The 21,599-nt window shown below is 40.8% G+C and overlaps 2 protein-coding genes and 1 long non-coding RNA gene across 8 annotated transcripts in view; 2 read left to right on the top strand and 1 right to left on the bottom strand.

Moving 5' to 3' along the window:
- Positions 1-149: 149 nt before the first annotated feature.
- On the top strand, positions 150-4,597 carry LOC125960370 (uncharacterized). The gene is made up of 2 exons (XR_007469940.1): positions 150-1,440; positions 1,727-4,597. It is a non-coding gene; the product is annotated as an uncharacterized LOC125960370 (long non-coding RNA).
- Positions 2,146-8,640, bottom strand: HNRNPA1 (heterogeneous nuclear ribonucleoprotein A1). 4 transcript variants are annotated; one of them, XR_007469939.1, is made up of 12 exons: positions 8,497-8,640; positions 7,824-7,940; positions 7,410-7,556; positions 7,052-7,262; positions 6,862-6,954; positions 6,683-6,775; positions 6,350-6,424; positions 5,997-6,146; positions 5,304-5,459; positions 4,968-5,033; positions 2,501-2,568; positions 2,146-2,288 (listed from the first exon to the last, which is right to left on the bottom strand). XR_007469939.1 is itself a non-coding variant. In XM_049693846.1 (11 exons), the coding sequence occupies exons 1-10, from the start codon at positions 8,509-8,511 to the stop codon at positions 4,978-4,980; spliced, it is 1,113 nt and encodes a 370-aa protein (XP_049549803.1). In that variant the 5' UTR covers positions 8,512-8,640; the 3' UTR covers positions 2,146-2,288; positions 4,968-4,977. The 4 variants fall into 4 exon arrangements, 3 of the variants coding, with proteins under 3 accessions (XP_049549803.1, XP_049549802.1, XP_049549801.1); XM_049693846.1 differs by lacking the exon at positions 2,501-2,568; XM_049693845.1 differs by lacking the exon at positions 2,146-2,288 and having other exon boundaries at positions 2,356-2,568.
- A 520-nt stretch (positions 8,641-9,160) lies between these two features.
- Positions 9,161-21,599, top strand: part of CBX5 (chromobox 5) — a 35,244-nt gene continuing 22,805 nt past the window's right edge. The window contains exons 1-3 of one of the 3 annotated variants that reach the window (XM_033436120.2): positions 9,161-9,325; positions 12,820-12,929; positions 13,230-13,331. The gene's annotated coding sequence lies outside the window, so the exon portion shown is untranslated. The remainder of the gene's footprint in view (positions 9,326-12,819; positions 12,930-13,229; positions 13,332-21,599) is intronic. The other 2 variants (XM_033436121.2, XM_004274222.4) reach the window with 2 other exon arrangements.

The following is a 21,599-nucleotide window of genomic DNA, read 5'->3' as shown; positions in this document are numbered from 1 at the left end:
AGGGAGGTAGCTCTGCCCTCAGAGCTCACTGCCTGCTGGCGGCAGGGAGGTAGCTCTGCCCTCAGAGCTCACTGCCTGCTGGCGGCAGGGAGGTAGCTCTGCCCTCAGAGCTCACTGCCTGCTGGCGGCAGGGAGGTAGCTCTGCCCTCAGAGCTCACTGCCTGCTGGCGGCAGGGAGGTAGCTCTGCCGAGCTTGCTTCTTTCCCTACGGCTCTGTATGAGGACGTGTGGATACACGACGCTTGGGCCCGAGCAGTGATGTCTACCGCCTTCGCTCCCCTTCTCAGAGCCAGGGGCCATGGGTGATTTGTGGAACCACACCTTCTCGGGTGGCCCCCTATTTATAGAGCTGGGATTGTTGCCAGAGCCGAGTAGACCCTCTGTGAGAGGTCCCTGAGTGTTAGGCCACTCCTTTTACAAACTTTGGGGCACTGGAATCCTAGAACGCCCACAGGCCGTTTTCCCCTCCTCATGCCTAGTTCTACAGGACTCCCTCAGCCTGGGCCCTGATATGCCAGAGCTCTCTCACAAGACTGAGTGAGCTGCTCTTGATTGCAATGAGAGAATTTGATTGGACACCCAAGTTTCAGGGGATTTCACACCCAGGTCTGGGTACCAAGTCTGCTCCACAGTGGAGCACAGTATGCATTTCAGTGAAATCTTCCATCTCCCTGGTTACATTAGACAGAAGTTACCCAATACTTGTTTCGGTGCCTCCGCCCCCCTTTCTAGATCCTTGAAGATCTAGGGCCTTTTATTAGTATATTTTTTCTTCGAACACGACTAAGTTTCAGAATTCTTAGCCACATGGATCAAAGTCCAGTCAAACCTCCTCCACACACCTTCATCTCCTTGCTTGGAATTGCGGTGGTTCCCACTCTTCCCAATCACTGAATTATATAAATTACATTTTGCTTCTTTACACTTCTATTCAATTTTACTAGCTCCATTTCAATAGAGAAACCTTACTTCCAAGTTCTGATATTCATTAGTTGAGACAAAAAAGCAGACAGAAGTGATCAAACTGGAATCTTCATGCCTACAGATTCAGGAAAAAAGTGGTCTCTAGGGAATGAAAGCTTCCTAATAGATCTGAAGACAGTCCAACCTGTCAACTTTCCAAAAACCTGAACATGTGGGATCAAGTGGTAATGAGATTAGTTGTTCAATTTGACTAGTTTGCTTAAGGGATATCAGAATGAAGTTTTTCATTCTAACCAAACTCACAAAGATGGTTAATTCAGAGGCAAATTTAAACATTCATTCATTCAACCAATATTTACTGGGCACCCAATAAGCTGAGGTATCATTCTAGGCACTGGATAGTCAACAGGAGACACTTCCCATGGAGTACACCATAGCAGGCAAGACCCTCAGATACACGTATTTAACAGTACCTAAGGCCAAAGACGGAAGGGTGGTCACAAGAATTTGAACAAGGTATTAATCTTCCTACAGGTTATTTCCTCATTTAAAACATAGGGAATTTACTTTTAAGCAAACTGGTAGTCTCAGTTCTATCCCTCCAAACCATTGTTGTATGGACTTCCTTTACCTTCTTACCCTTGGCTCAATATTTTTGAAGCCTGAAATAGACCAATTAAATGTTCATTCACCCAAGATGAGATCCACTATGCCCCTCAGGAACTGAACAGATAAGCACAGTTTCAGAAGAGACTCAAACTCAACAGCTGGCCTTCACTACAACTCCATTTTCCCTTGCCAGGAGAGCTACAAAAAAGACCTGTTCAAGAGGAGCAGTAGCGAACAGCTCACTTCTGGGTCAAGATTTACTCCTGCAGTGAAATTAAACCAGTTTCTCTGATTTCACTAAACCATGGATGCTGATGGGACAAACTTTAAAAAATAGCAATACACAGCATTAGAATCACTTCCAACAAACCCAGTACTTCCTCCATCTGAATTAACACGTGGCTATGCTTGAAACATGTATAATGCAGTTTTCTTTAAACAGCTTACAGTGACTACATGGAAACACTGGTAAGGAATGAGGGTAAAATTCTTCTGGTTTACCATTAACTCCTGCATTTCCCATTCTCAAACTTGACCTAGTAAAGAACATGCACTATCTCAAGTTATTTACCATAAACATCATGAAGACGACATAGAAAACAAGAACTAAAACCAAGTTAAATGCATTTTATTTTTAAAAAGTCCATTCACAAAACTGAATGATTAATTCAAGCTACGCAGCAGCTAATGACTACTGCATGGCAGTGAAAATGAAGTGCACAGTGGCTCAGATAAAGGTCCTCATAAGGATGGTCCTGCAAAAAAGAAAAAAGCATATACATAAGCAGGTGAAAGATTCTACAACTACACCCATTCTCTTTACTGAGAATCCAATTGCTTTAATAGCTTTTTGCCAGCTACAGTCTGTTAGATAATAGAACAATAGATCTTACTTTTTTTAGTTCCGAGGCACAGCCTGGCATTTTACTTTAGGAATACTAAGCACTGTTACTTTATAAAAACCTACCTTTTAGCCATGAGCTTGAACTGGAATTTTGTTTAAGAGTTGCTAAGCCTGTGGTAGCACACTCCTCCCTAGAAAAGCAAACAGCCTTTAAGAACTAGCTTTTCTCAGAGACAAGGTCCATCTCAGGCTAAGCCCTCCCACCCCCCACTAATGGTCCGCCCACCCTCCCACCAGCATTCTGGGGAAGATTCTAATATATTACTTTGAGCCATTGTTTTAAGTTAATAGGTCAAAAGATAGGAAATATAGAAATTAAAGGGTAAAAATGTATCACTGTAGAAGTAATTAAAGTGCTGACTTCCTTCAGTTGGGAGCCGCCAAGAGTAGGGTGTCAACTTAAGCAATTCATTTCCAGAAAAACCAAGTTCAGCTTAACTGGACTAGTTTTGGCTCAATATATTAAAGAAAATATAAGAGAAAGCTGGATTTTAGAGAGCTATATGGATGTAAGTAAAATCTGTTCTTACCTACCAGCATAGCAATAAAACCTTTTCTCCTGGTTCTGACTGCTAGTCCTAAGAGTCAGGTGTGCCTTACTCTTGTCTGCCTCCTTCCTTGCGATGGTCACTGAAACTTCACTCCCTCCTAGCTTTCGTGGAGCGTGCCGTGGCCTGCCCCTGGCTTATCTGTACTCCACATACCACAAGTGTCTACTCTCAGCTGTAGAGTGTCTGACCTCGGAGCCATTCGCGCTATACTTGCTAGCAGTTCCTAGTAGCTGAACATCTCTCCTGGATCTTTAAAGGCATTGTCACGAATCCTGAGGTATCTGCAAACTCCCTCAATAGTTAAGGTTCCACCTGCCATTGCAAACTCAGCCAGTATCAAGCCCATGGAACTATTACCCACACTTTCCCACCCACCTCCACCTCCCACCCAACCCCACCCAACCCCCTCCCCAAACTTCCAAGTAACACACCCATGGGATGGAATACACAGTCCTAGTGATAAACAAATCTCTATTCTACTAAGTACAATGGCACTGAAATTGAGGGTACCAAAGGGAGGGCTCAAAGGAAGCTATGTACAAATAACAATGATTGGATATTAAGTAAACTGTTATAAAGGTTTAGAAGTCATTTTCTATACAACCAACATTTTAGAATGTTTGTGTCATCTTGTGCCGTATTTAAAGGAAAACTGCAGTTAGCATGAATTAAAGTAAATAACATGGCTCCTCACCATACCCAATTTTGATCTCCATACAGATAATTACTAGTGTGTCAATCCAGAAACCTATATATACCCACCCAACCGGAACAAAAACTGCAGTTTTCCTTTAATGTAAACCTGTTTTTGTGTTAAAGAGTAAATTCCTTACTGATACTGGTCAGTTTAAAAATGTCTCCCCAAAACTTCTAATTTGTGGATTTATGGGGTGGCATTAGCCAGCATCTGGTTTCTATTCCCTGGCAGAGTTTTGAACTTGAACTGTGATAGAAGCATTCAACATTATCAGGGGTAGTGGGTAGGGAAGGCCCAAAGCTCTGCCAGTCCCAAATCCATACAGTTGTCATTCCATTCAAGAGGGTATTAAATTGTTTATTTATTACACATGATAATGGATGATACACAAGCTTCATTCCCATCTATATCTGGTACCATAATCCAATTTAGATATATTGCATAGGATGTGCCAACAATCATATATTAATAATCAAAAAACTCCATGACTTGGCTTGGGTGACCCTTTTTCACGGTGAACTCCAAGGTCACAACGCAGTAACTGTCAGTTCAACTACACCAAGGTTTCAGAAGACAGTAGCTTCTCCACCAAAGCAGGTTGTAAATAAATTTTGAATGGAACCTGGCATCACCCTGAAGGAATACTAACTTCACACTGTTGGGGTGGTTTACCAAAATGGCTTCAGAGTAGACTAACTTTACACAGCACATTTAAAAAAAAGACACATTTATTCAGCGTCACGATCAGACTATTACATTTAGCAATCAACAGCATGGGTGCAAAAAAAAAAAAAATCTACATTAAAACCCTTTGTTGGAATGCTTTACACTTTCCACAGAACAGAAACTAAAATAACCTGTTATACAATTAGTCACAAATACAGTCCTCGAGTTTTTTTGCCCATACACATGAGTATTGTCTAAAACATGTCTTCTTTGTAGCAGCTAGGCCCTGCCACCACTGTGCTTGGCTGAGTTCACAAATCTGTTGTAACCTGTAGCTTCCCTGTCACTTCTCTGGCTCTCCTCTCCTGCTAAGCTTTGTTTCCTGTTGAACAATATGGAATAAAGTTGTTAATCTAAACATATTAAGACTCAAGGCTACAATCCAATAGCAAGTTGTTTCCCACAAATTTTGCTGATCTGAATATTAACTTAATATCCACAATTTTACTGTAATTATAATGTTAACTATGTTTCACTGCTCAGCTACATTAGGGTTACTGTGTTCATTATCAATTACAAGAAAATTAAGTGAAAACAAAAAAAGCTGTTCACTTACCTGGCAGTAATCAAAACCTTCTGCCACTGCCATAGCTACTGCTGCTGCTGGAACCACCATAGCCACCTAAGAACAAATTTGTTCCCTTAAGCTTTAGGAGTATGAATAATAACTGTAATACTTTTTATATTTGGGGCTTTCATATTTGTATTATATAAGTTCAAATTCACAAGTTTGGGCTCACATGATTTTCCTAACTGAACTACAAGTTACCAGTCACTTAAAATTTCCTCAAGATTTTAAATTGTCAGTTTTCCTGCACCTGCCCTGCCTAAAGGTCTAATATTTTCCTCAACGGCACTAGTTTAGCCCTCCCATACCACATATACACCATACCTTGGTTTCGGGGTTTGGCAAAGTATTGGCCTCCACCACCATAGGGGCCAGAACTTCTGCCTCCAAAGTTTCCTCCTTTCATGGGTCCAAAATTTGAAGACTGATTGTTGTAACTGCCAAAATCGTTGTAGCTTCCACCACCTCCAAAATTGCTTCCTAAGAATGGAAAAGAGGACCTTTATCTGTTACTCGGGGAAAATGATAAATTCTGGTGTTCAAAGTAAAAAAGTTGCTTGATCTGCCTTGCTCCCAAAACTGGTGGCTCCAATGTTTATCTTTGTATTTTATCCCTCCTGGGCAAGGCATTCAGTTGAATAATCCAATAATTAAAAAAAATTTACCCAACTCACGACGGTATAGCAAATAATATATTCTCTTGCCTTGAAGACCTTTACCCATTCAGGGGCACAGCAAACACATGCTGGATACGTCAACTAAGTGCCTAAGACCCCAAGAGTTAAGACACTAAATCCTGCTAGAATCTAATCTAATTCCAACTGAAGACACCACTATCCACTTATCCATGTATCTATTTGGGAGTGAGGCGGCCCCAGCTTAAAGCTAGGAGGAGGTAGCATTGCAAGCCCGTTAATTAAAAAAGTACCATGCAGCGTAACACACAAAAGCATCAAGTCCCCATACTAAAAGGCTAATCTAGCTATTGCACCAGTACTTGGATCACTGGATACCTACCACTACCACCGCCAAAGCCGCCTCCGCCTCCTCCGTTGTTATAGCTGTCACTCCCGCCATAGCCACTGCCCTGGTTTCCATAACCCTGTCCACCACTTCCATAGCCTCTGCTTCCTCCAGAGTAACCAGGGCCGCCTCCTCCATAACCACCTACAAGAATACAATTCTTCTCAATAAGACAAAAGTATTCAACAGTCAAATTCTGTGATAGCATGACAGCTAAAGGCCTGCTCACAACATGCTATTAGGTCAGAATTGAGCTTATCATGCACTAGACTTTTAATCTCTATTAGCCTATTCTAAAGGTTGCCAAAACTTTTAATCTGTGGTTCCTTAAATAAAACAAAACTTACCATCATTACCGAATCCATTATAGCCATCCCCACTGCCACCATATCCACCACCACCGCGGCTGCCACCAAAGCCACCTGGAGAAAAGCAGAATTAAAACAAACAAACAAAAACCAGGTTTGAAGTATGTGGATCGCATACAAGTCACCCCCTTCTAAGTCTAAATTTTAGGAAGCGTTAAATCAGTAAATTATTTCCATATGCAAGACTAACTAACTACCGGTTAGTGAGAAGCCAGAACTACATCTGGATTAAAATGTAACTTCGGATAAGACATCTGGGGCTAATTATAATTTTACCATTAACTCTCATTAGTAAACTATAACCACACAAACCTCGACCGCTGAAGTTTCCTCCACGACCAAAGTTGTCATTCCCACCAAAACCACCTCCACGACCACCACCAAAGTTTCCAGAACCACTTCGACCTGAAGAGACGAGTTTTAAGTGTTAGGCTGTACAAATTGGAATTGCTCAAAATTATGTTTAAGGTTTAATTAAGTAACAAACTGACCTCTTTGGCTGGATGAAGCACTAGCCATCTCTTGCTTAGATAGGGCTTTCCTTACTTCACAGTTGTGGCCATTCACAGTGTGGTATTTCTGAACTGAAAAAATTTGGAGATAAAGAAAACACCAACACAGCATTTAGAATACAGCATGGATTTCAAAACCCTTAGCAAATGCCAGCCACCCGATACTTACTGACAATCTTGTCTACAGAGTCATGATCATCAAAGGTTACAAAAGCAAAGCCTCTCTTTTTGCCACTGCCTCGGTCAGTCATGATTTCAATCACTTCAATTTTCCCATACTGTTCAAAATAATCTCTTAGATGATGTTCTTCAGTATCTTCTTTAATGCCACCAACAAAAATCTTTTTCACAGTTAAGTGGGCACCAGGTCTTTGAGAATCCTAACACGAAAAAAATTAAGTTAACTTATATTAACAAAACCTATCCCCAAGTTAAGAATTTTAAGTTTGTTACACCCCTAAATGTTAAGTCCCCCTAGTGGCACACTTCCAAATGACTAAAGGAAGGGGGGGGAAAAGATCACTTACTTCTCTTGAGACGGCCCTCTTTGGTTCCACAACTCTTCCATCCACCTTGTGTGGCCTTGCATTCATGGCCGCATCCACCTCCTCCACAGTGGCATATGTGACAAACCCGAAGCCTCTGGAGCGTTTGGTGTTTGGATCCCTCATTACCTTTAATGTTTAATACGTAGTAAGCCCCCAGAAGCTATTGCCTTTTCTACCTTAAGTAAGGCAATAGGAGACTTTATACCAACCCTTTGTCTGAAGCCCTTCAATTTCCCACTAACCATCTAAAGCTAATCAATTGGGAGCTTTTTAATCAGTTAAAGCCACACCTTACTTGAAACTATAATCCCATTAACATTCAGACGGTAATACAGCAAGCTAAGCCAAAGAAATCAACGAGTTCTACGGTCCTTTGTCTCTTTCAAGTCTTACCACACAATCTGTGAGCGTTCCCCACTGCTCAAAATGGCTCCTCAGACTCTCATCGGTTGTTTCAAAGCTCAAACCTCCGATGAAGAGCTTCCGCAGCTGTTCGGGCTCTTTGGGTGACTATGAGTAGGGGAAAAAAAAGCGGTAAGTGGGGCTATAACGCAAAACACCTTCCAGCTACAAGAACCAAAACTAAAACTAGATAGCAACGTACGAAACACTTATTGTTCCTTCTGGTCGCAGCAAGCCACGTGCTTCTCCGCACTGGGGGAGGTTTGTTGGGTGCTGGGTGGGTCGGGAGGCGCCGAGCGCATGCGTCCCTCACTCCCTTCGACGCACGCGCAACAAAAGGACTAGGAGGGAGGAGTACATCGCCAATATCGACTATAAATGCTCTTTAAGAAAGTCGCCCACTGAGACAAGGTAAAAAAACATATTGAATGTACTTAAGAGTTTTGCAAGGTGGACCGAGCCTGCGTGATAGCTAAGGGTTGCAGGACGGCAGCCTCATGGCGAAGAGGACAAAATGGCGACCTCAACTTAGGGAGGGGTAGGCCCTGGCAGAGACCGACGAACTGCTGAACCGGCTGGGGCAAGCAGCCAAACCAGGCCGAACCCTACTGAACTCAGGAAGGCGCGAAAAAGAAAATTTAGGTGGAGAGAGCGTCCTACTCACCTCTGACTTAGACATAACGGCAGTGGAGGGTGGGGGGAGACGTCAACGATGCTAACTCGGCGGCGTCCACGAGCAGAAAGAAGTAAGCTACCGAACGTATCTGCCAGCCTACCTTCGGCCTCGCTCTTTTATCCCGCCTCCTCGCTTTCAGCATTGGTAGACTCCGCCCCTGAGTAGCTCTGATTGGATATTTGAAATTGCTCCCCCCCTACTATTGGTCTCTGGTACTGCAGTGCTGTGTAACGTCATCCGTTTGGGCGTTCTACGCAGTCTCCACCCCTCGGGGGGGGGTCTATGGGTTCCCGAGTAATATTATTAACTAGTCTGATAGGCTAGTCAACCAATCATTCATGTTTGAATGCACTTAGGTTATTTAGGTAACTTTTTAATTCTCTACGTTACGAATTTTACGTTCAGCTCATCTGTCAAACCATGATTGATACTATGAATCAGAAAAGTAGTTAGCATGTAACAATTTTTTTTTTTTTGGCAGCGACTGCCTGCTGAGCGCATGTGTAGTAAAATGGCGAGTTTACGCAGGCGCGTTAAGAAGTTCCGCCTGGCGCTTGGAACACGTGAAATGGCGGGCAGGAGACAGCGGCGAACCTAAGGCGCCTGCGTAGTGGCGGGAGTTGGGCCCCTTTTTGCGCAGGCGTAATGGGCGGGGAAAGGGTCCAGTCCCAGGATTGGTCGCGCAGGCGCAGGGAAGGATCCGTTTTGGCGGGCGGTTGGCGTTACGCAGAACGCGGCGGCAGCGGCGGCCTGTGGTCCGGCCTCACCACCGAGGAACAGGGGAGACGTTAGCGTGAGTGATCGGTCTCGATCCCGGGTAAGTGGCGGACAGTCTTGCCTACGCATACGAGGTCTTGAACCGACTCCAGTTGGCCCCGTTATTGTGTGAAATGAATGGACCGCGGGGTGGGGGCTAGTGAAGGGGGAGCGGTGGGTCCACCCAACCAATGGAAGAACAGGGGCGGGATGTTTTATTCCCGTAGTTTCTGTGGAGCTTTGCAGCCGAAGAGTTTGACTGGCGAGTGAATAGGCCAATTGGGTCCTCCTTTAGCAGCCGACTGACCGGTCCTTGGGCCATCGGTATGTGGGAGGCGGGCTTTCTCTTCCTGAGCAGCGGCTCACTGAGCCAATGAGCACGAAGCGCGCGGTAGGTTGGGCTCCTCCAAGAGGCAGCGGTTTGACTCCAATGGGGGATGCGGCAGTCGGGCGGTTAAATGGATGGACCAAATCTGGAGCCAGTAGGCGGACAGCTTACGGAAAGCGCTCGGGCTGGCCGTCCAATCAGCGCTCCAAAAGAGGGAGGTCTTAGATTTGGGGATGCAAGGATGGGGAGTCACTGCCTGCGATGGCGCGAGGGGGTGGGTATTTTATTCACAATGACTTGAACGAAGCCTTTGGGTCTCTTAGGCCACACACTTCTCTGGTAGGGAACCTGTAAGTTTGCTCCTATAGTTCTCGAGTTTGGCTTTATTTCCCCATGTAGGTACATCCCACCATCCAGCAATGTTTAGGTTTTGCGGGGGGGGCAACAAGGGAGGTCTTTTGACTTTGAGAACTCGCTTCTTTAGGAAGACGGACTTGAAATGTTAGAGCGAATAGGATAAATCTCTTTGTATTGTTGTGGAAAGGTACCCAAGAAAAATCAACATAATTGTAATAATGCATATTTTCACGGACAAAGAGATTTGTAAATCCACAGAAAAAGTTTTGGAAAGCTACATACCAAAGCGTGTTACCTCTAGGGATACAGTGGGATGGAGACAGGTCCGATTTCCAGTGTTTAAATCTTTTCAGGGATAATAATTTGTGATTCAAGTTAAATTTAAAAGCCAATTGTTTTTGTGTTTTCAGTTATAAGCAAGTACTTCTCAACACCTCCTTACACCTCAAAAAAGTTCTATTTTTCAGTTAAGAACTAAGGTGATCCTCTGTTTAAAAATACAAATTTTAAAAAGGTAGCTTTTTTTGAGTACTTAGTATTGATACCTGCTAGGCATTATGCTAAATGCTTTGCAAGTATTGTCCATGTCCCCAGTGCCTTTATCTTAGGCTCTTCTCTGTGGAACTTTTCTCTCCATATATATCTCTTTCTTTACACCATTACAGATCTCCTAAGCCCTTTCTGCTGTTCTATTGAGGATATCTGGATTTGGATAAAAAGGAAGTTGCTTAAGGAGGATGATACTTAGGGTGTTGGAGACAGGAGGACACATTCATCACCTGGGTTATATTTTTGCCTTTTGATTATATTTCCTTCAAAGTATTTTATATGCAGTTCATATCTTGTTAGTAATGCCCATTCGTATCAGTCGAGTGTATTTTAGTAAAACAGAAATTTTCATTGCATATTGGCTATATCAGAGTCTATACTGTACTAATATTTACTGATTTATTTAGTGTCAAGGGAAAAATGTTTAAATACTGTAATAAGTTCAAATACATATGAAGTTCTCTTATGAGTAGAGACCTTTCTGACATTGTACAAAAGGAAGATGATTTTAGATGAGCTTATCGTGAACCAGAGGAGAGATTTTCGTGTTCTCTGGCACTTGCAAAAGGAAAACCTATTTTGTATTTGCTTCTAAACTATTCGTAGGTATGCTAATAATGCAGCTACTTAGTTTATAAGAACTAAAGTGAAATAGATTAAGGGTATCTGTCCCTAATTTATTTAGGTCTGAAAGGAATACAATCTTGATCTACTACAGGGTTTCTCAAGCTCAGCACTATTGATATTTTGAGCCTGATAAATGCATCTCACCTCCCCCCACACCGCCACTTGTGACAATCAAAATGTCACCAAATGTCCTGGGAGGGAGGGGTGCAAAATCTCCACTTGAAAACCATTGACTGAAATGACAGATGGTAGAGTTGATTATCTTGACAAAATCTTTTATTTTGCCAATTGGAATTTAGAGGGAGAAGATGGGTGAAGTGTTTAGGAAGTATCCTTTGGTAAATGGATCACTAAATCCTCATGATTATGTCTTCAGATATAGCATGATCATTGTTTGATTGGATAAAAGGAAAATTTCATTAAGGTTTTTACCATTTCTTGCAGTTTGAACGTTGATTACATCTTGTGTTTGTTTGGCTTCCTAAAATAATGGCAAATATGTTTTTGAAGAAGGTAGACTTTGCTTCAGGTGCTTATTACATTCTCATTTGACTTAATCCTGTTTCCTTTAAAGTTTCATTATGCAAATAAATGTGCAAAGCACTCTGACATTTTCTTTTTTTTTAATAAAATTTATTTTATTTATTTATTTTTGGCTGTGTTGGGTCTTTGTTGCTGCACGTGGGCTTTCTGTAGTTGCGGTGAGCGGAGACTACTCTTCCGTTGCAGTGCGTGGGCTTCTCATTGTGGGGGCTTTTCTTGTCGCGGAGCATGAGCTCTAGGCACGCAGGCTTCAGTAGTTGTGGCTCATGGGCTTTAGAGCACAGGCTCAGTAGTTGTGGCGCACGGGCTTAGTTGCTCTGGGCATGTGGGATCTTCCCGGACCAGGGATTGAACCCATGTCCCCTGCATAGGCAGGCGGATTCTCAACCACTGCGCCACCAGGGAAGCCCCTCTCTGACATTTTCTCATCTATAGTACTCTATTTCATTTTCTTAAAAACACAGGTCGATTTCTGCTGATCTGATTTTTCAGCTGTGTAGAGACTTGTACACTGGGGGAAAAGAAATACTGACTGAAAAATAGGTAACCAAATCATGCCACCCTAGATTACTCCGAGTAGATTCATCTCATTTCCAGCCCCACCTACTTGGCTGTAATCAGTGACCCCTTATTTGATGTTTTTAATGGTATATTTTAATCTGAAAAATTTCAGGACTTGAAGCTAGACTTTTTGGTTTACTGTGGTGTGCAAATAAAAGTTGTTTGTTTTATTGTAACTTCCCTTACAGTGTCACAGTTAATAGGTCTGATAAACATTTCTTTCTGGTGGGTAATTTTTCATTGAAATTCTGAGACTATCACATTGAAAATCCTAAGTTTAGACTTATTTCTTGCCTTTGGAGAACTTGGTTTGGTTGTTAATTTGTTCCTCTCTGTTAACAATATAAAATGCTGAGCCTTTGTTACAAAAATTAAATTTCAGGCACTTGCACTTAGAATTTAGAAGCATCTTATTGCATCCAAACATGAAATATTATTCACTAAAAGGGAAAATAACACATCTTCGCTGGTCTGTCTGAAATACAGTAAGTAGACAGCTTCTGTCTGGGCAGGAGGTGAGCAAGATGATAACTGGGGAAAGAGAAAGAAAGAACATACCTCTGAAGTGACTGGATTTTTATATTATCTAGGGAAGTTCTGGTGATTTTCACTGCCCTTGACAGTACCTCTGGAAAAGAGAGAAAGGTATCCAGGGTACAAAGGTTTCCAAGGAAGACTACTATTTTTTGCTTTTATCAAGGTATTTTATTTTACCATATAGCATGATTTATATATCTTACTGAAATAGCCCATTTAACATCCCCTGGTAAAGCATTTTTTCTTGTCCTTTTACTTGGTCTATTTTTATTTCCATTTACCTTATGTGAAACTGGGCCTAAATGCTCTGGATGTTGATTTAAAAAGCAATAAATTACAGTGTGAGATATCACAACTGACTTAGTATGGCTGATATTTACACATTGTTATCTATGAACTTGGACTCTGGGCAGTTGTCTTTTTTTCCCTGACATAAACTTTGATTTTCCTTCCCTCCTTGTAGAGGATGGCTTTAGCTGATCATCGTACTAATGGGAAGGAGTCCAGGTCATCCTGAGAAGAGTTGGCTTGTGCAGAGTCCAGGACGCAGATTTGTTGGATTTCTGTAAGCCACTCGAAGCCACGTGTTCTTTTCTGATGACAACTTTACACTTGTGTTGGCAGAACACCCACAGTGACAACTGTTGCCCATGTTTAGTCTGTTCGGGAGCTCTACCAGATAGCATGTTTGGGGGAAGACCTACACTGTTCTTGTTGGAAGCTGTGTAAATATTAGATCTTTCTGAATTTATCTTCTCAGATCTGCCATAATTTTAGATAAATTGCATCCTGTGATTGCCTCAACTTACCCTTTGAAATGAAAGATTAAAGGGTTTAGGCATTCTTTGGGTCATTTAAAGCACAATTTTTTTTGTATCAGTAATTGGTTTTATATATGTCTGGTTTATGATTTTTACAATTTTATTTCCCCTGTGTCTTGGTTTCCTGTGGCTGCAATTACCACAAACCTGGTGGCTTCAAACAACAGGAATTTATTCTCTTACAATTCTGGAGGCCAGAAGTCTGCAATCAAGGTGTTGAGCCCATTCCGGAGGCCCTAGGGGAGAGTCCCTTTCTTGCCTTTCCAGCCTCTGGTGGTTGTCAGTTTTCTTTGGCTTATGGCCTCATCTCTCCCTGCTCTGTCTTCATGTTGCCTTCTCTGCGTGTCTGTCTCAGAACTCCTGCCTCTCTTAAAAAGATACATGTGATTGCACTTAAGGTCCACTGATAATCCAGGATAAATTTCTCCTTTCACATCTTTAAATCACATCTTTTGCCATGTAAAGTAATATTCACAGGTTTGAGGGATTAGGTCATGGATAACTTTTGGAGGGCCATCATTCAGACTGTTATACCCTGGTTCTCTAACCCCTATCCAAATAAATTTTACCTAATTCAAAAAGGAAAGGTTATTTTTAAAAATGAGGGGCAGCTGGGGGGCGGGGGAAGGCTCAGGAGACCCAAGTGAGCCAATTGCCCTCTTCAGTCCTTAGTTTCTTTTTTTTTTCTTTTTTTTCCTTTTTTTGGCTGTGTTGGGTCTTTGTTGCTGCACATGGGCTTTCTCTAGTTGTGCACGGGGGCTACTCTGTTGCGGTGCGTGGGCTTCTCATTGCGGTGGCTTCTCGTTCCGGTGTGCAGGCTTCAGTACTTGTGGCTCGCAGGCTCTAGAGCGCAGGCTCAGTAGTTGTGGTGCATGGGCTTAGACGCTCTGTGGCATGTGGGATCTTCCCAGACCAGGGCTCAAACCCGTGTCCCCTGCATTGGCAGGTGGATTCTTAACCACTGTGCCACCAGGGAAGTCCCAGTCCTTAGTTTCTTATATGGAAGAAATTGGATAGGTGAGAACTAATAGCCTTCTGGACCTAGGACTTTTATGAAGTGACTCCTAAATTGTCTTGGAGTTTATTTTTGAAGTTAATTTTAAATGCAAATCAAGAACTCATTCTTATATTTTGGGCCAATGTAATCCACTGGTGGTTTTGCCTAGGACTTGAGGGACAGAAGACTTCGTTGGCTGCTTGTCAACTTCTCAGGATGTTAACACAGGATAACAAACTGTACTTGTTAATTGTGTGTGATTTTCTAAAAAGAATGTAATGGACTAGCTGGGCCACTTTTCACTCTTTCTAATGAGGCTGTGGACTGTGTAGTCTGCATTTCCTATCCAGTAAGAATAGTTCATCAAATTTAAACACTTACAATCAATTATACCTCAATTTAAAATTATTTTTAAAGAGAGGGGAGTAAGCAGAATTTTAAGAAAAGAAAATAGCACTGACAGATTTTTCTAACTGAAAATAGGTCATGGACCTAGTTTTAAAATTTTTCACATGCAGTCCTTTTTTTTTTTAAACCAATTGGCATGCCGGATCTTAGTTTCCTGACCAGGGATCGAACCCGTGCCCCTGCAGTGGAAGTGCAGATTCTTAACCACTGGACCACCAGGGAAGTCCCAACATGCAGTCTTATTCTTCATACTTACTAAGTGCCTGTTCCATTGTGTTTCATTGCTAGGAAGGACACCAGAAAGCATAGGATTGAGATGGTGTCACTGAAAGGACTACTTTAAGATCAAGTTTCATAACACACTCATTATTTATTTCTTCCATGGAGAGGAGGAATCAAATTGAATTCAAGTATTTCTCTGATTGTAATCTACAATTCTTAGAATAAAGCAAGTTCATATCTGAACCAGCAGGCATAATTATGTTGGAATAAAATGCCGTCTGCTAAAGAGATCAGCCAATAGGCTGGGAAATCTATCTTAAGTTTGGTTTCTAAGGCAAATCCTTGTGCCTTGTTTCTCATCCCTAAATTAGTAAGACTCACTACCTCACAGGGAGTTGTGGAGGGTAATATACTGCTAACTTGTTCAGTATTTCACAACAATAAATTATATCTAGGAATCTGATGAAATATAGACAAACCTCATATGTGTAGTTAGAGACAAGCATAGGTGAAACTTACAGATAGTAAGCAAATTCATTAAAGTTATTTTTAACATCCAACATTTTACCTTCTGTTTCCTGTGTATTCTCGAGTGTTTTCTTGTTCTTTTTCCGTAATAGACATGAGGTAGGTAGGGCAAATAGCTAACACTAGGTTAGATGATAAAAGGATCAACTCATCAAGAGGACACAATAAAAAAAAAAAAGAGGACACAATAATTCTACACAACTAATAATAAGTGTCAAAGTACAAGAAAGAAAAAAACAATAGAACTAAATAATAGACATCTGCAATTATGCTGGAGACTTCAACACCCTCTTTTAATTAAAAAAACAATAGAACTGAAATAGTAGATATCTGCAATTATATTGAAGATTTCAACACCCCTTTTCAGTAATTAATAGAACAAGTAGACAGAAAGTCAGTACGGAATAGACTTGAACAACACTATCAACCAGTCTGATGTAATTGACATTCATAGGATATTCCATCCAACAGTAGCAGAATACACTTTTTTTTTCAAGTACACGGGAACATTTACCAAGACAGACCATCTTCTGTCATAAAACAAATCTCAAAATTAAAAGGATTTGATCATACAAGTATGTTTTCTGGCCATAATGGAATTAAATTAGAAATCAGTAACTGAAAGACATCTTGGAAGATCCCCAGATATTTGAACTAAACACACTTCTAAGTAACCCATGGATCAAAGAAGAGATCACACACAGAAAATTAGAAAATACTTTGAACTGAATAAAAATGATAACGTCAAAAAAAAATGATAACGTCAAAATTTGTGGATATAGCCAAGGCAGTGCTTAGATGAAAATTTATAGTATTAAATGCTTTAATTAAAAAGGCAGAAAGATCTAGAGTCTGTTTCTATCTTAAGAACCTAGAAAAAGAAGGGATAAGAGTGATGGTGTTTAAGGGTACAAACTTGTAACAAGTAGTAAATAACCCTAAAGATCTAATGCATGGTATAGTGAATATGGACAATAATGTTGTACTGCAGTTATGTAACATAAATATCACTACATTGTCCACCATATTACAATACACAAATGTATCAAAGTAACACACTCTACACCTTAAACTTACAGTGTTACATGTCAAATTTATTGAATTAAAAAAAGAAGAAGCAAATTAAACCCAAAGTAAGCAGAAGAAAGGAAGTAGTGAAGGTAAAAGCAGTAAGTAGTTGATGAAGTATAAGAAAAACCAGTAGAGAAAAATCAATGAAACTGAAAGTTGGTTTTTTGAGATGATAAATAAAATTAACGAGCAAGTCTGATCAGGGGAAAACGTCACAAATTACTAATATCAGGAATAAGAGAAGGGCTATCACTACTGATCCTGCAGACAGTGGAAGGGTAATAAGGGAGTATTATGAACAACTATGCCAATACATTCAATGTCTAAGGTAAAATGAATGGCTTCCTTGAAAGACAAACTACCAAAGCTCACTTCAGAAAAAATTCAGAACCTCACTAGCCCTATGTGTATCAAGGATAATGGAATTTGTAGTTAACACCCTCCCCACAAAGAAAACTCCAGGTCTAGATGGCTTCACAGTTGAATTTTCCCAACTTCTACGGAAGAAATAATATCAAATTCTACACAAACTGTTCCAGAAAATAGAAGAGGAGGAAACACCAACGTGTTCATTATTTTTAACTACGTGTTCATTATTTTTAACTTCATCTACTATTAACTTCCCTGCTTTTTATATATATATATATTTTTTTAAATAAATTTATTTATTTATGGCTGTGTTGGGTCTTCGTTGCTGCGCGCGGGCTTTTCTCTCTAGTCGCGGCGAGCGGGGACTACTCTTCGTTGCGGTGCATGGGCTTCTCATTGCGGTGGCTTCTCTTGCTGCAGAGCATGGGTTCTAGGGTGCACGGGATTCAGTAGTTGTGGCTCACAGGCTCTAGAGCGCAGGCTCAGTAGTTGTGGTGCATGGGCTTAGTTGCTCCGCGGCATGTGGGATCTTCCCGGAGCAGGGCTCGAACCTGTGTCCCCTGCATTGGCAGGCGGATTCTTAACCACTGCACCACCAGGGAAGCCCCTGCTTTATATTTTTAAAAGTGTTTAGTTTTTTTTACCCCCCACAGCAGACCTATGAGATAAGTAGGGCAAATAGCTAACACCCTTAAAGTTAAGTGAACTGTCCAGTTCAACTTTTCAGTGATCTAGTTGGGATAGGACCCACATCTCCTTATTCCTAGTCCTGATATTGCCACTGTTAACTAGTTACCCCTTTAGTAGCTTTTTTGTAATAACCTTTGGGGATGGTGCTAACCAGTGCTGACTTAACTAAGGAGAATCTTAAAATCCTTAGTCCTTAGTCCTTAAGTTGAAGACTGGGCTAGGCTCACTGCTTATGCAATGCTTGACACCTATTTGGCCCTCAATAAATGTCCCATAACCAATTTTAGAGCAAGGATCAGTATTACTGTATCATCCTTTTGGCATAGGATCTAAATTGGGATGATGGTTGGAAGCTAGACAAAAAGAGAGAAACATCTTATTTGGCATAAGCAATGTGTCAGAGTGCTCAGTGGAAGAGCTGGGTGGTCTGAGATTGGCCATCCCTTTAGCTGTTTATCTGATGGCCTTTCTTTGCATTTAACTGTCAAGATATCTGAAGTGTAGAGCACACTTTTATGATATTGTGGCATAGTAACTCACACTTAAATGTCAATAGAGACGCTTGCAGAGACGTACAAGGTTCAATAATTTCTGGTAGGTTTGTTTCTCCTGTCACCACCCATTATGTATTTTTTTTACAGCTTTTAAATTGCCAGAGAGAAATTGGTCAGGATCATAATAGATGGCCAAGGAGCTGCCAAGGATACCGTTGTATGGGATGGGAAAAAGTTCAATACTGGCTTGATTTTATTTATCTAAATTGTAGGCTATGACTTCAATATAATTCATGTTGCTAATACACCAAGGTAATGGCAGAGCACAAAACTATGCCATATGTTGAAGGAATGCTCTCTTTTACTCCTGAAGTTTTACAATCTGAGATATCTTTCTTATTCCAATTATATAAAAACTCCTTTTTTTGTCAGGATGTATTAATCAGGTTTTAGCATATTGATTTAAAGTCTAATACCATCTCAACAGTTAAGAGATTTTAGTTTGGTTATGCAAATTAATTTTTATGACTCTTGAATGTCTTTGCAAAACTAAGACTCCGTTAGAATGTAAATTGTTTGCCATAGTAGAAGCTCTTCCTTCAAATAGAGGTTTTGTTGAAATGACCTGAAGGGGCCCTTGTAACCCTTAAACTGCTGATGGCCAAAATCTGTACAAGCTAGATAAGTGTGAGTCTTAATTTTATGGCTGTTTAGAAACTGCTCTATGACCATAATTTTATTTGGTGTGGATACTTCAGTTCTCTTTTAACCCTTCCATATTTTGTGAACATGAATTGCCAAAGTGGTATGTAAAAATCTAAGATTCGTGGTAATCTACTCAAACGTTGCTCTTTGTCATTTTTCTTAAGATTTATGATGAAATTGCTAGGTTCTTCATGAAAGGTGACAAGATCTACTAGTTCATGCTTCATCACATTTAATTAATAGAGAGGAATGGGTGTGAGATTAACACTCACTAGAGACTGTGGTGCTTTGAGATGAATTCAGTACATTCCAAGGATAGAGTTGTTGGAAGCACCATCTGGAAGACATTTGCCCATAGTGATACAAATTCTACTTTCTCATGAATCTTGGAACAATTGACTATCTAACCTCTTGCCCAGCGATGGGTTTAGGTGTGCCCTAACTAAATTTAGAGAAGATGGACACTTGGGAGAAGAAATTCGGTAGATTTGAATAAAAGAAAAAGAAAAATTTCATGTAAAATTATTATTTTGTGGAATTGTGATCTGGTAATGAGTTATCAAGAATTTGTGTGTTAGTGGTAAATATACCAATGAACCAGACTTAACGCTTTGAGCAGTTCTGAGAATTGCTATAGTACACATTCATTTATATTTTTTAATGGCATTCAGAGATTGGAGGACAGTACAGTCAAATGAAATTTATAAGGCACCCTTTATCTCCATTTATAATGTAGATATTTTAATCTAAAAGAACAAAAGGCTCTTTACTCCCTTGCTCGCTGGAGCGGGAGGCTTAGATAATCAACAAATAGGATACTTTGCCCCCAGAATAATTCTGTGACTGGTTGAAGCAGTGCCTTGGCCTGATTTTTGAAGGATCATGAACTGGAGCTTCTGCTAGCCAAGGGAGAACCATTTCCTCTTTCCACACTCCTCTCTATTAATAAAGTTTGTGTTCTCTGTATGTGGCTTGTTAATGACAGGGGTGTTAACGACCACAGTTAATCTTCCTCCTCAACTCTTTCCTAATCCAGTCTCTTAAATAGACATTTAGAAAGCTTTTAACTCCTCTTGAGTTGGGTGCCCATAGGCTTTTGGTGGAGGTGGAGTGATAGTTAGCAGCCCATTTAACAAAACCTGAGACAGCCGGGACAGCTGTAATGTGCCGTCCCTATGCTGTGTTTTTGTTAAAATGTCACATGGCTTATACTTTGGAAATCATAAATCTAGTGGAAGAAAACATCTTTATAGAGGGTATTTTAGTTTTATGCTGTATGTGTTACAAACCTAAAACCATTGGTACTTCTAGATCTATGAAGAGCAAAGAACACAAACCAGATTAAAATGGTTCTGTAAATTTGGTTGCTTTTCATCTGTTTTATTTGCTGCAATAAAGCTATAAAGAGGATGCCTTGAAGACAATGTTGTAGCTGACAGTTTAATCTTCGAATAAGCCACCAGCTTTCCCCAAGGGCCTTAGGGGAGAAATGGGAGTTTCTCAAGCCTAGACCAACTGAAGTCACCCATCAGGCATATTAATATATGTGATAGGGACCTTTGCATATGCCCTCGCCCTTTCCTACTCTTTAGAATGACTTTCTTTATAGAAGATTTTGCCTTTTTAGTGGGCTTATAAAATTTATATTGAAACTCTAAAATAAAGAGCTCATTGATTATGCATTTTGACATTTGGTTTGACTAATGTCAGTTTAGTAGGTAGTTCAGTGAGGCAGCTTAGCCGTCGGTTTCATTACTTTTTAAACAATACAAAGAAAACGTAGAGAAAAACTTAGAATATATATAATACATATATATGCTTTTGCTCGTAAGTCGTGATGAAAATACAGTGTGCTACACCGAGATCTAAGAAAAGCCACCAGGACAGTTGACATTGAAAAGTAGTGACTGGAGGGACTAGAGCAGAGCCTGAACTAGACAGAGTAGACAGATACCAGGGATCTCATGTGGGTGGTTCTCTGTTTCCAGGATTGACTGGTTGATGCAAACAGCTAATCATTATGTCTCTTGTTCTTCTGGATTGCTCCGGCTCTCAGTAATGCCTTCTCTGTAATTTCTGGGCACTGGCAGTTTTTACCTTTTTTTTTTTTTTCTTTTACCCGTATAATGTGTGGGGCTTTTTTTGTCCCTCTCTTTCTGCTTCACCTCCTCACCTCTTCACCCCCCCCCTTTTTTTTCCTGGAAGATTCATGTGTTAAAGAAGTTTCCTGTCATCGACTTGGAATGTGGGTTCTGACTGTGCCTGACCCGCAAAGCTCTTTGATGTTTGTCCAAGGCTGAATTTTCACCAGATCCCTGGTTTAGGTGTTTTTCCCCCAGCACTCAGAGGCCTGTAAGGTGAATTTGCCTTGTATCGTTGATATGAAGAGTTGGTGGGCCTGCTCTTTCTCGTGATCTGATGGGCCATTAAATTGCTGGATTCTGTGGTTGTTGATGCCTTTACCACAGAGTTCCTGTGTATGTTCAAGAAAAGGCTGAGAGCTGTTATGTCTGAAAGACTCTAGAAAC

This window comes from Orcinus orca, chromosome 11 (genome assembly GCF_937001465.1).
Source record: "Orcinus orca chromosome 11, mOrcOrc1.1, whole genome shotgun sequence".
Taxonomy (NCBI): Eukaryota; Metazoa; Chordata; class Mammalia; order Artiodactyla; family Delphinidae; genus Orcinus; species Orcinus orca.
Note: the sequence above shows the minus strand (reverse complement) of the source record. Positions and strands in the feature narration are given on the sequence as shown.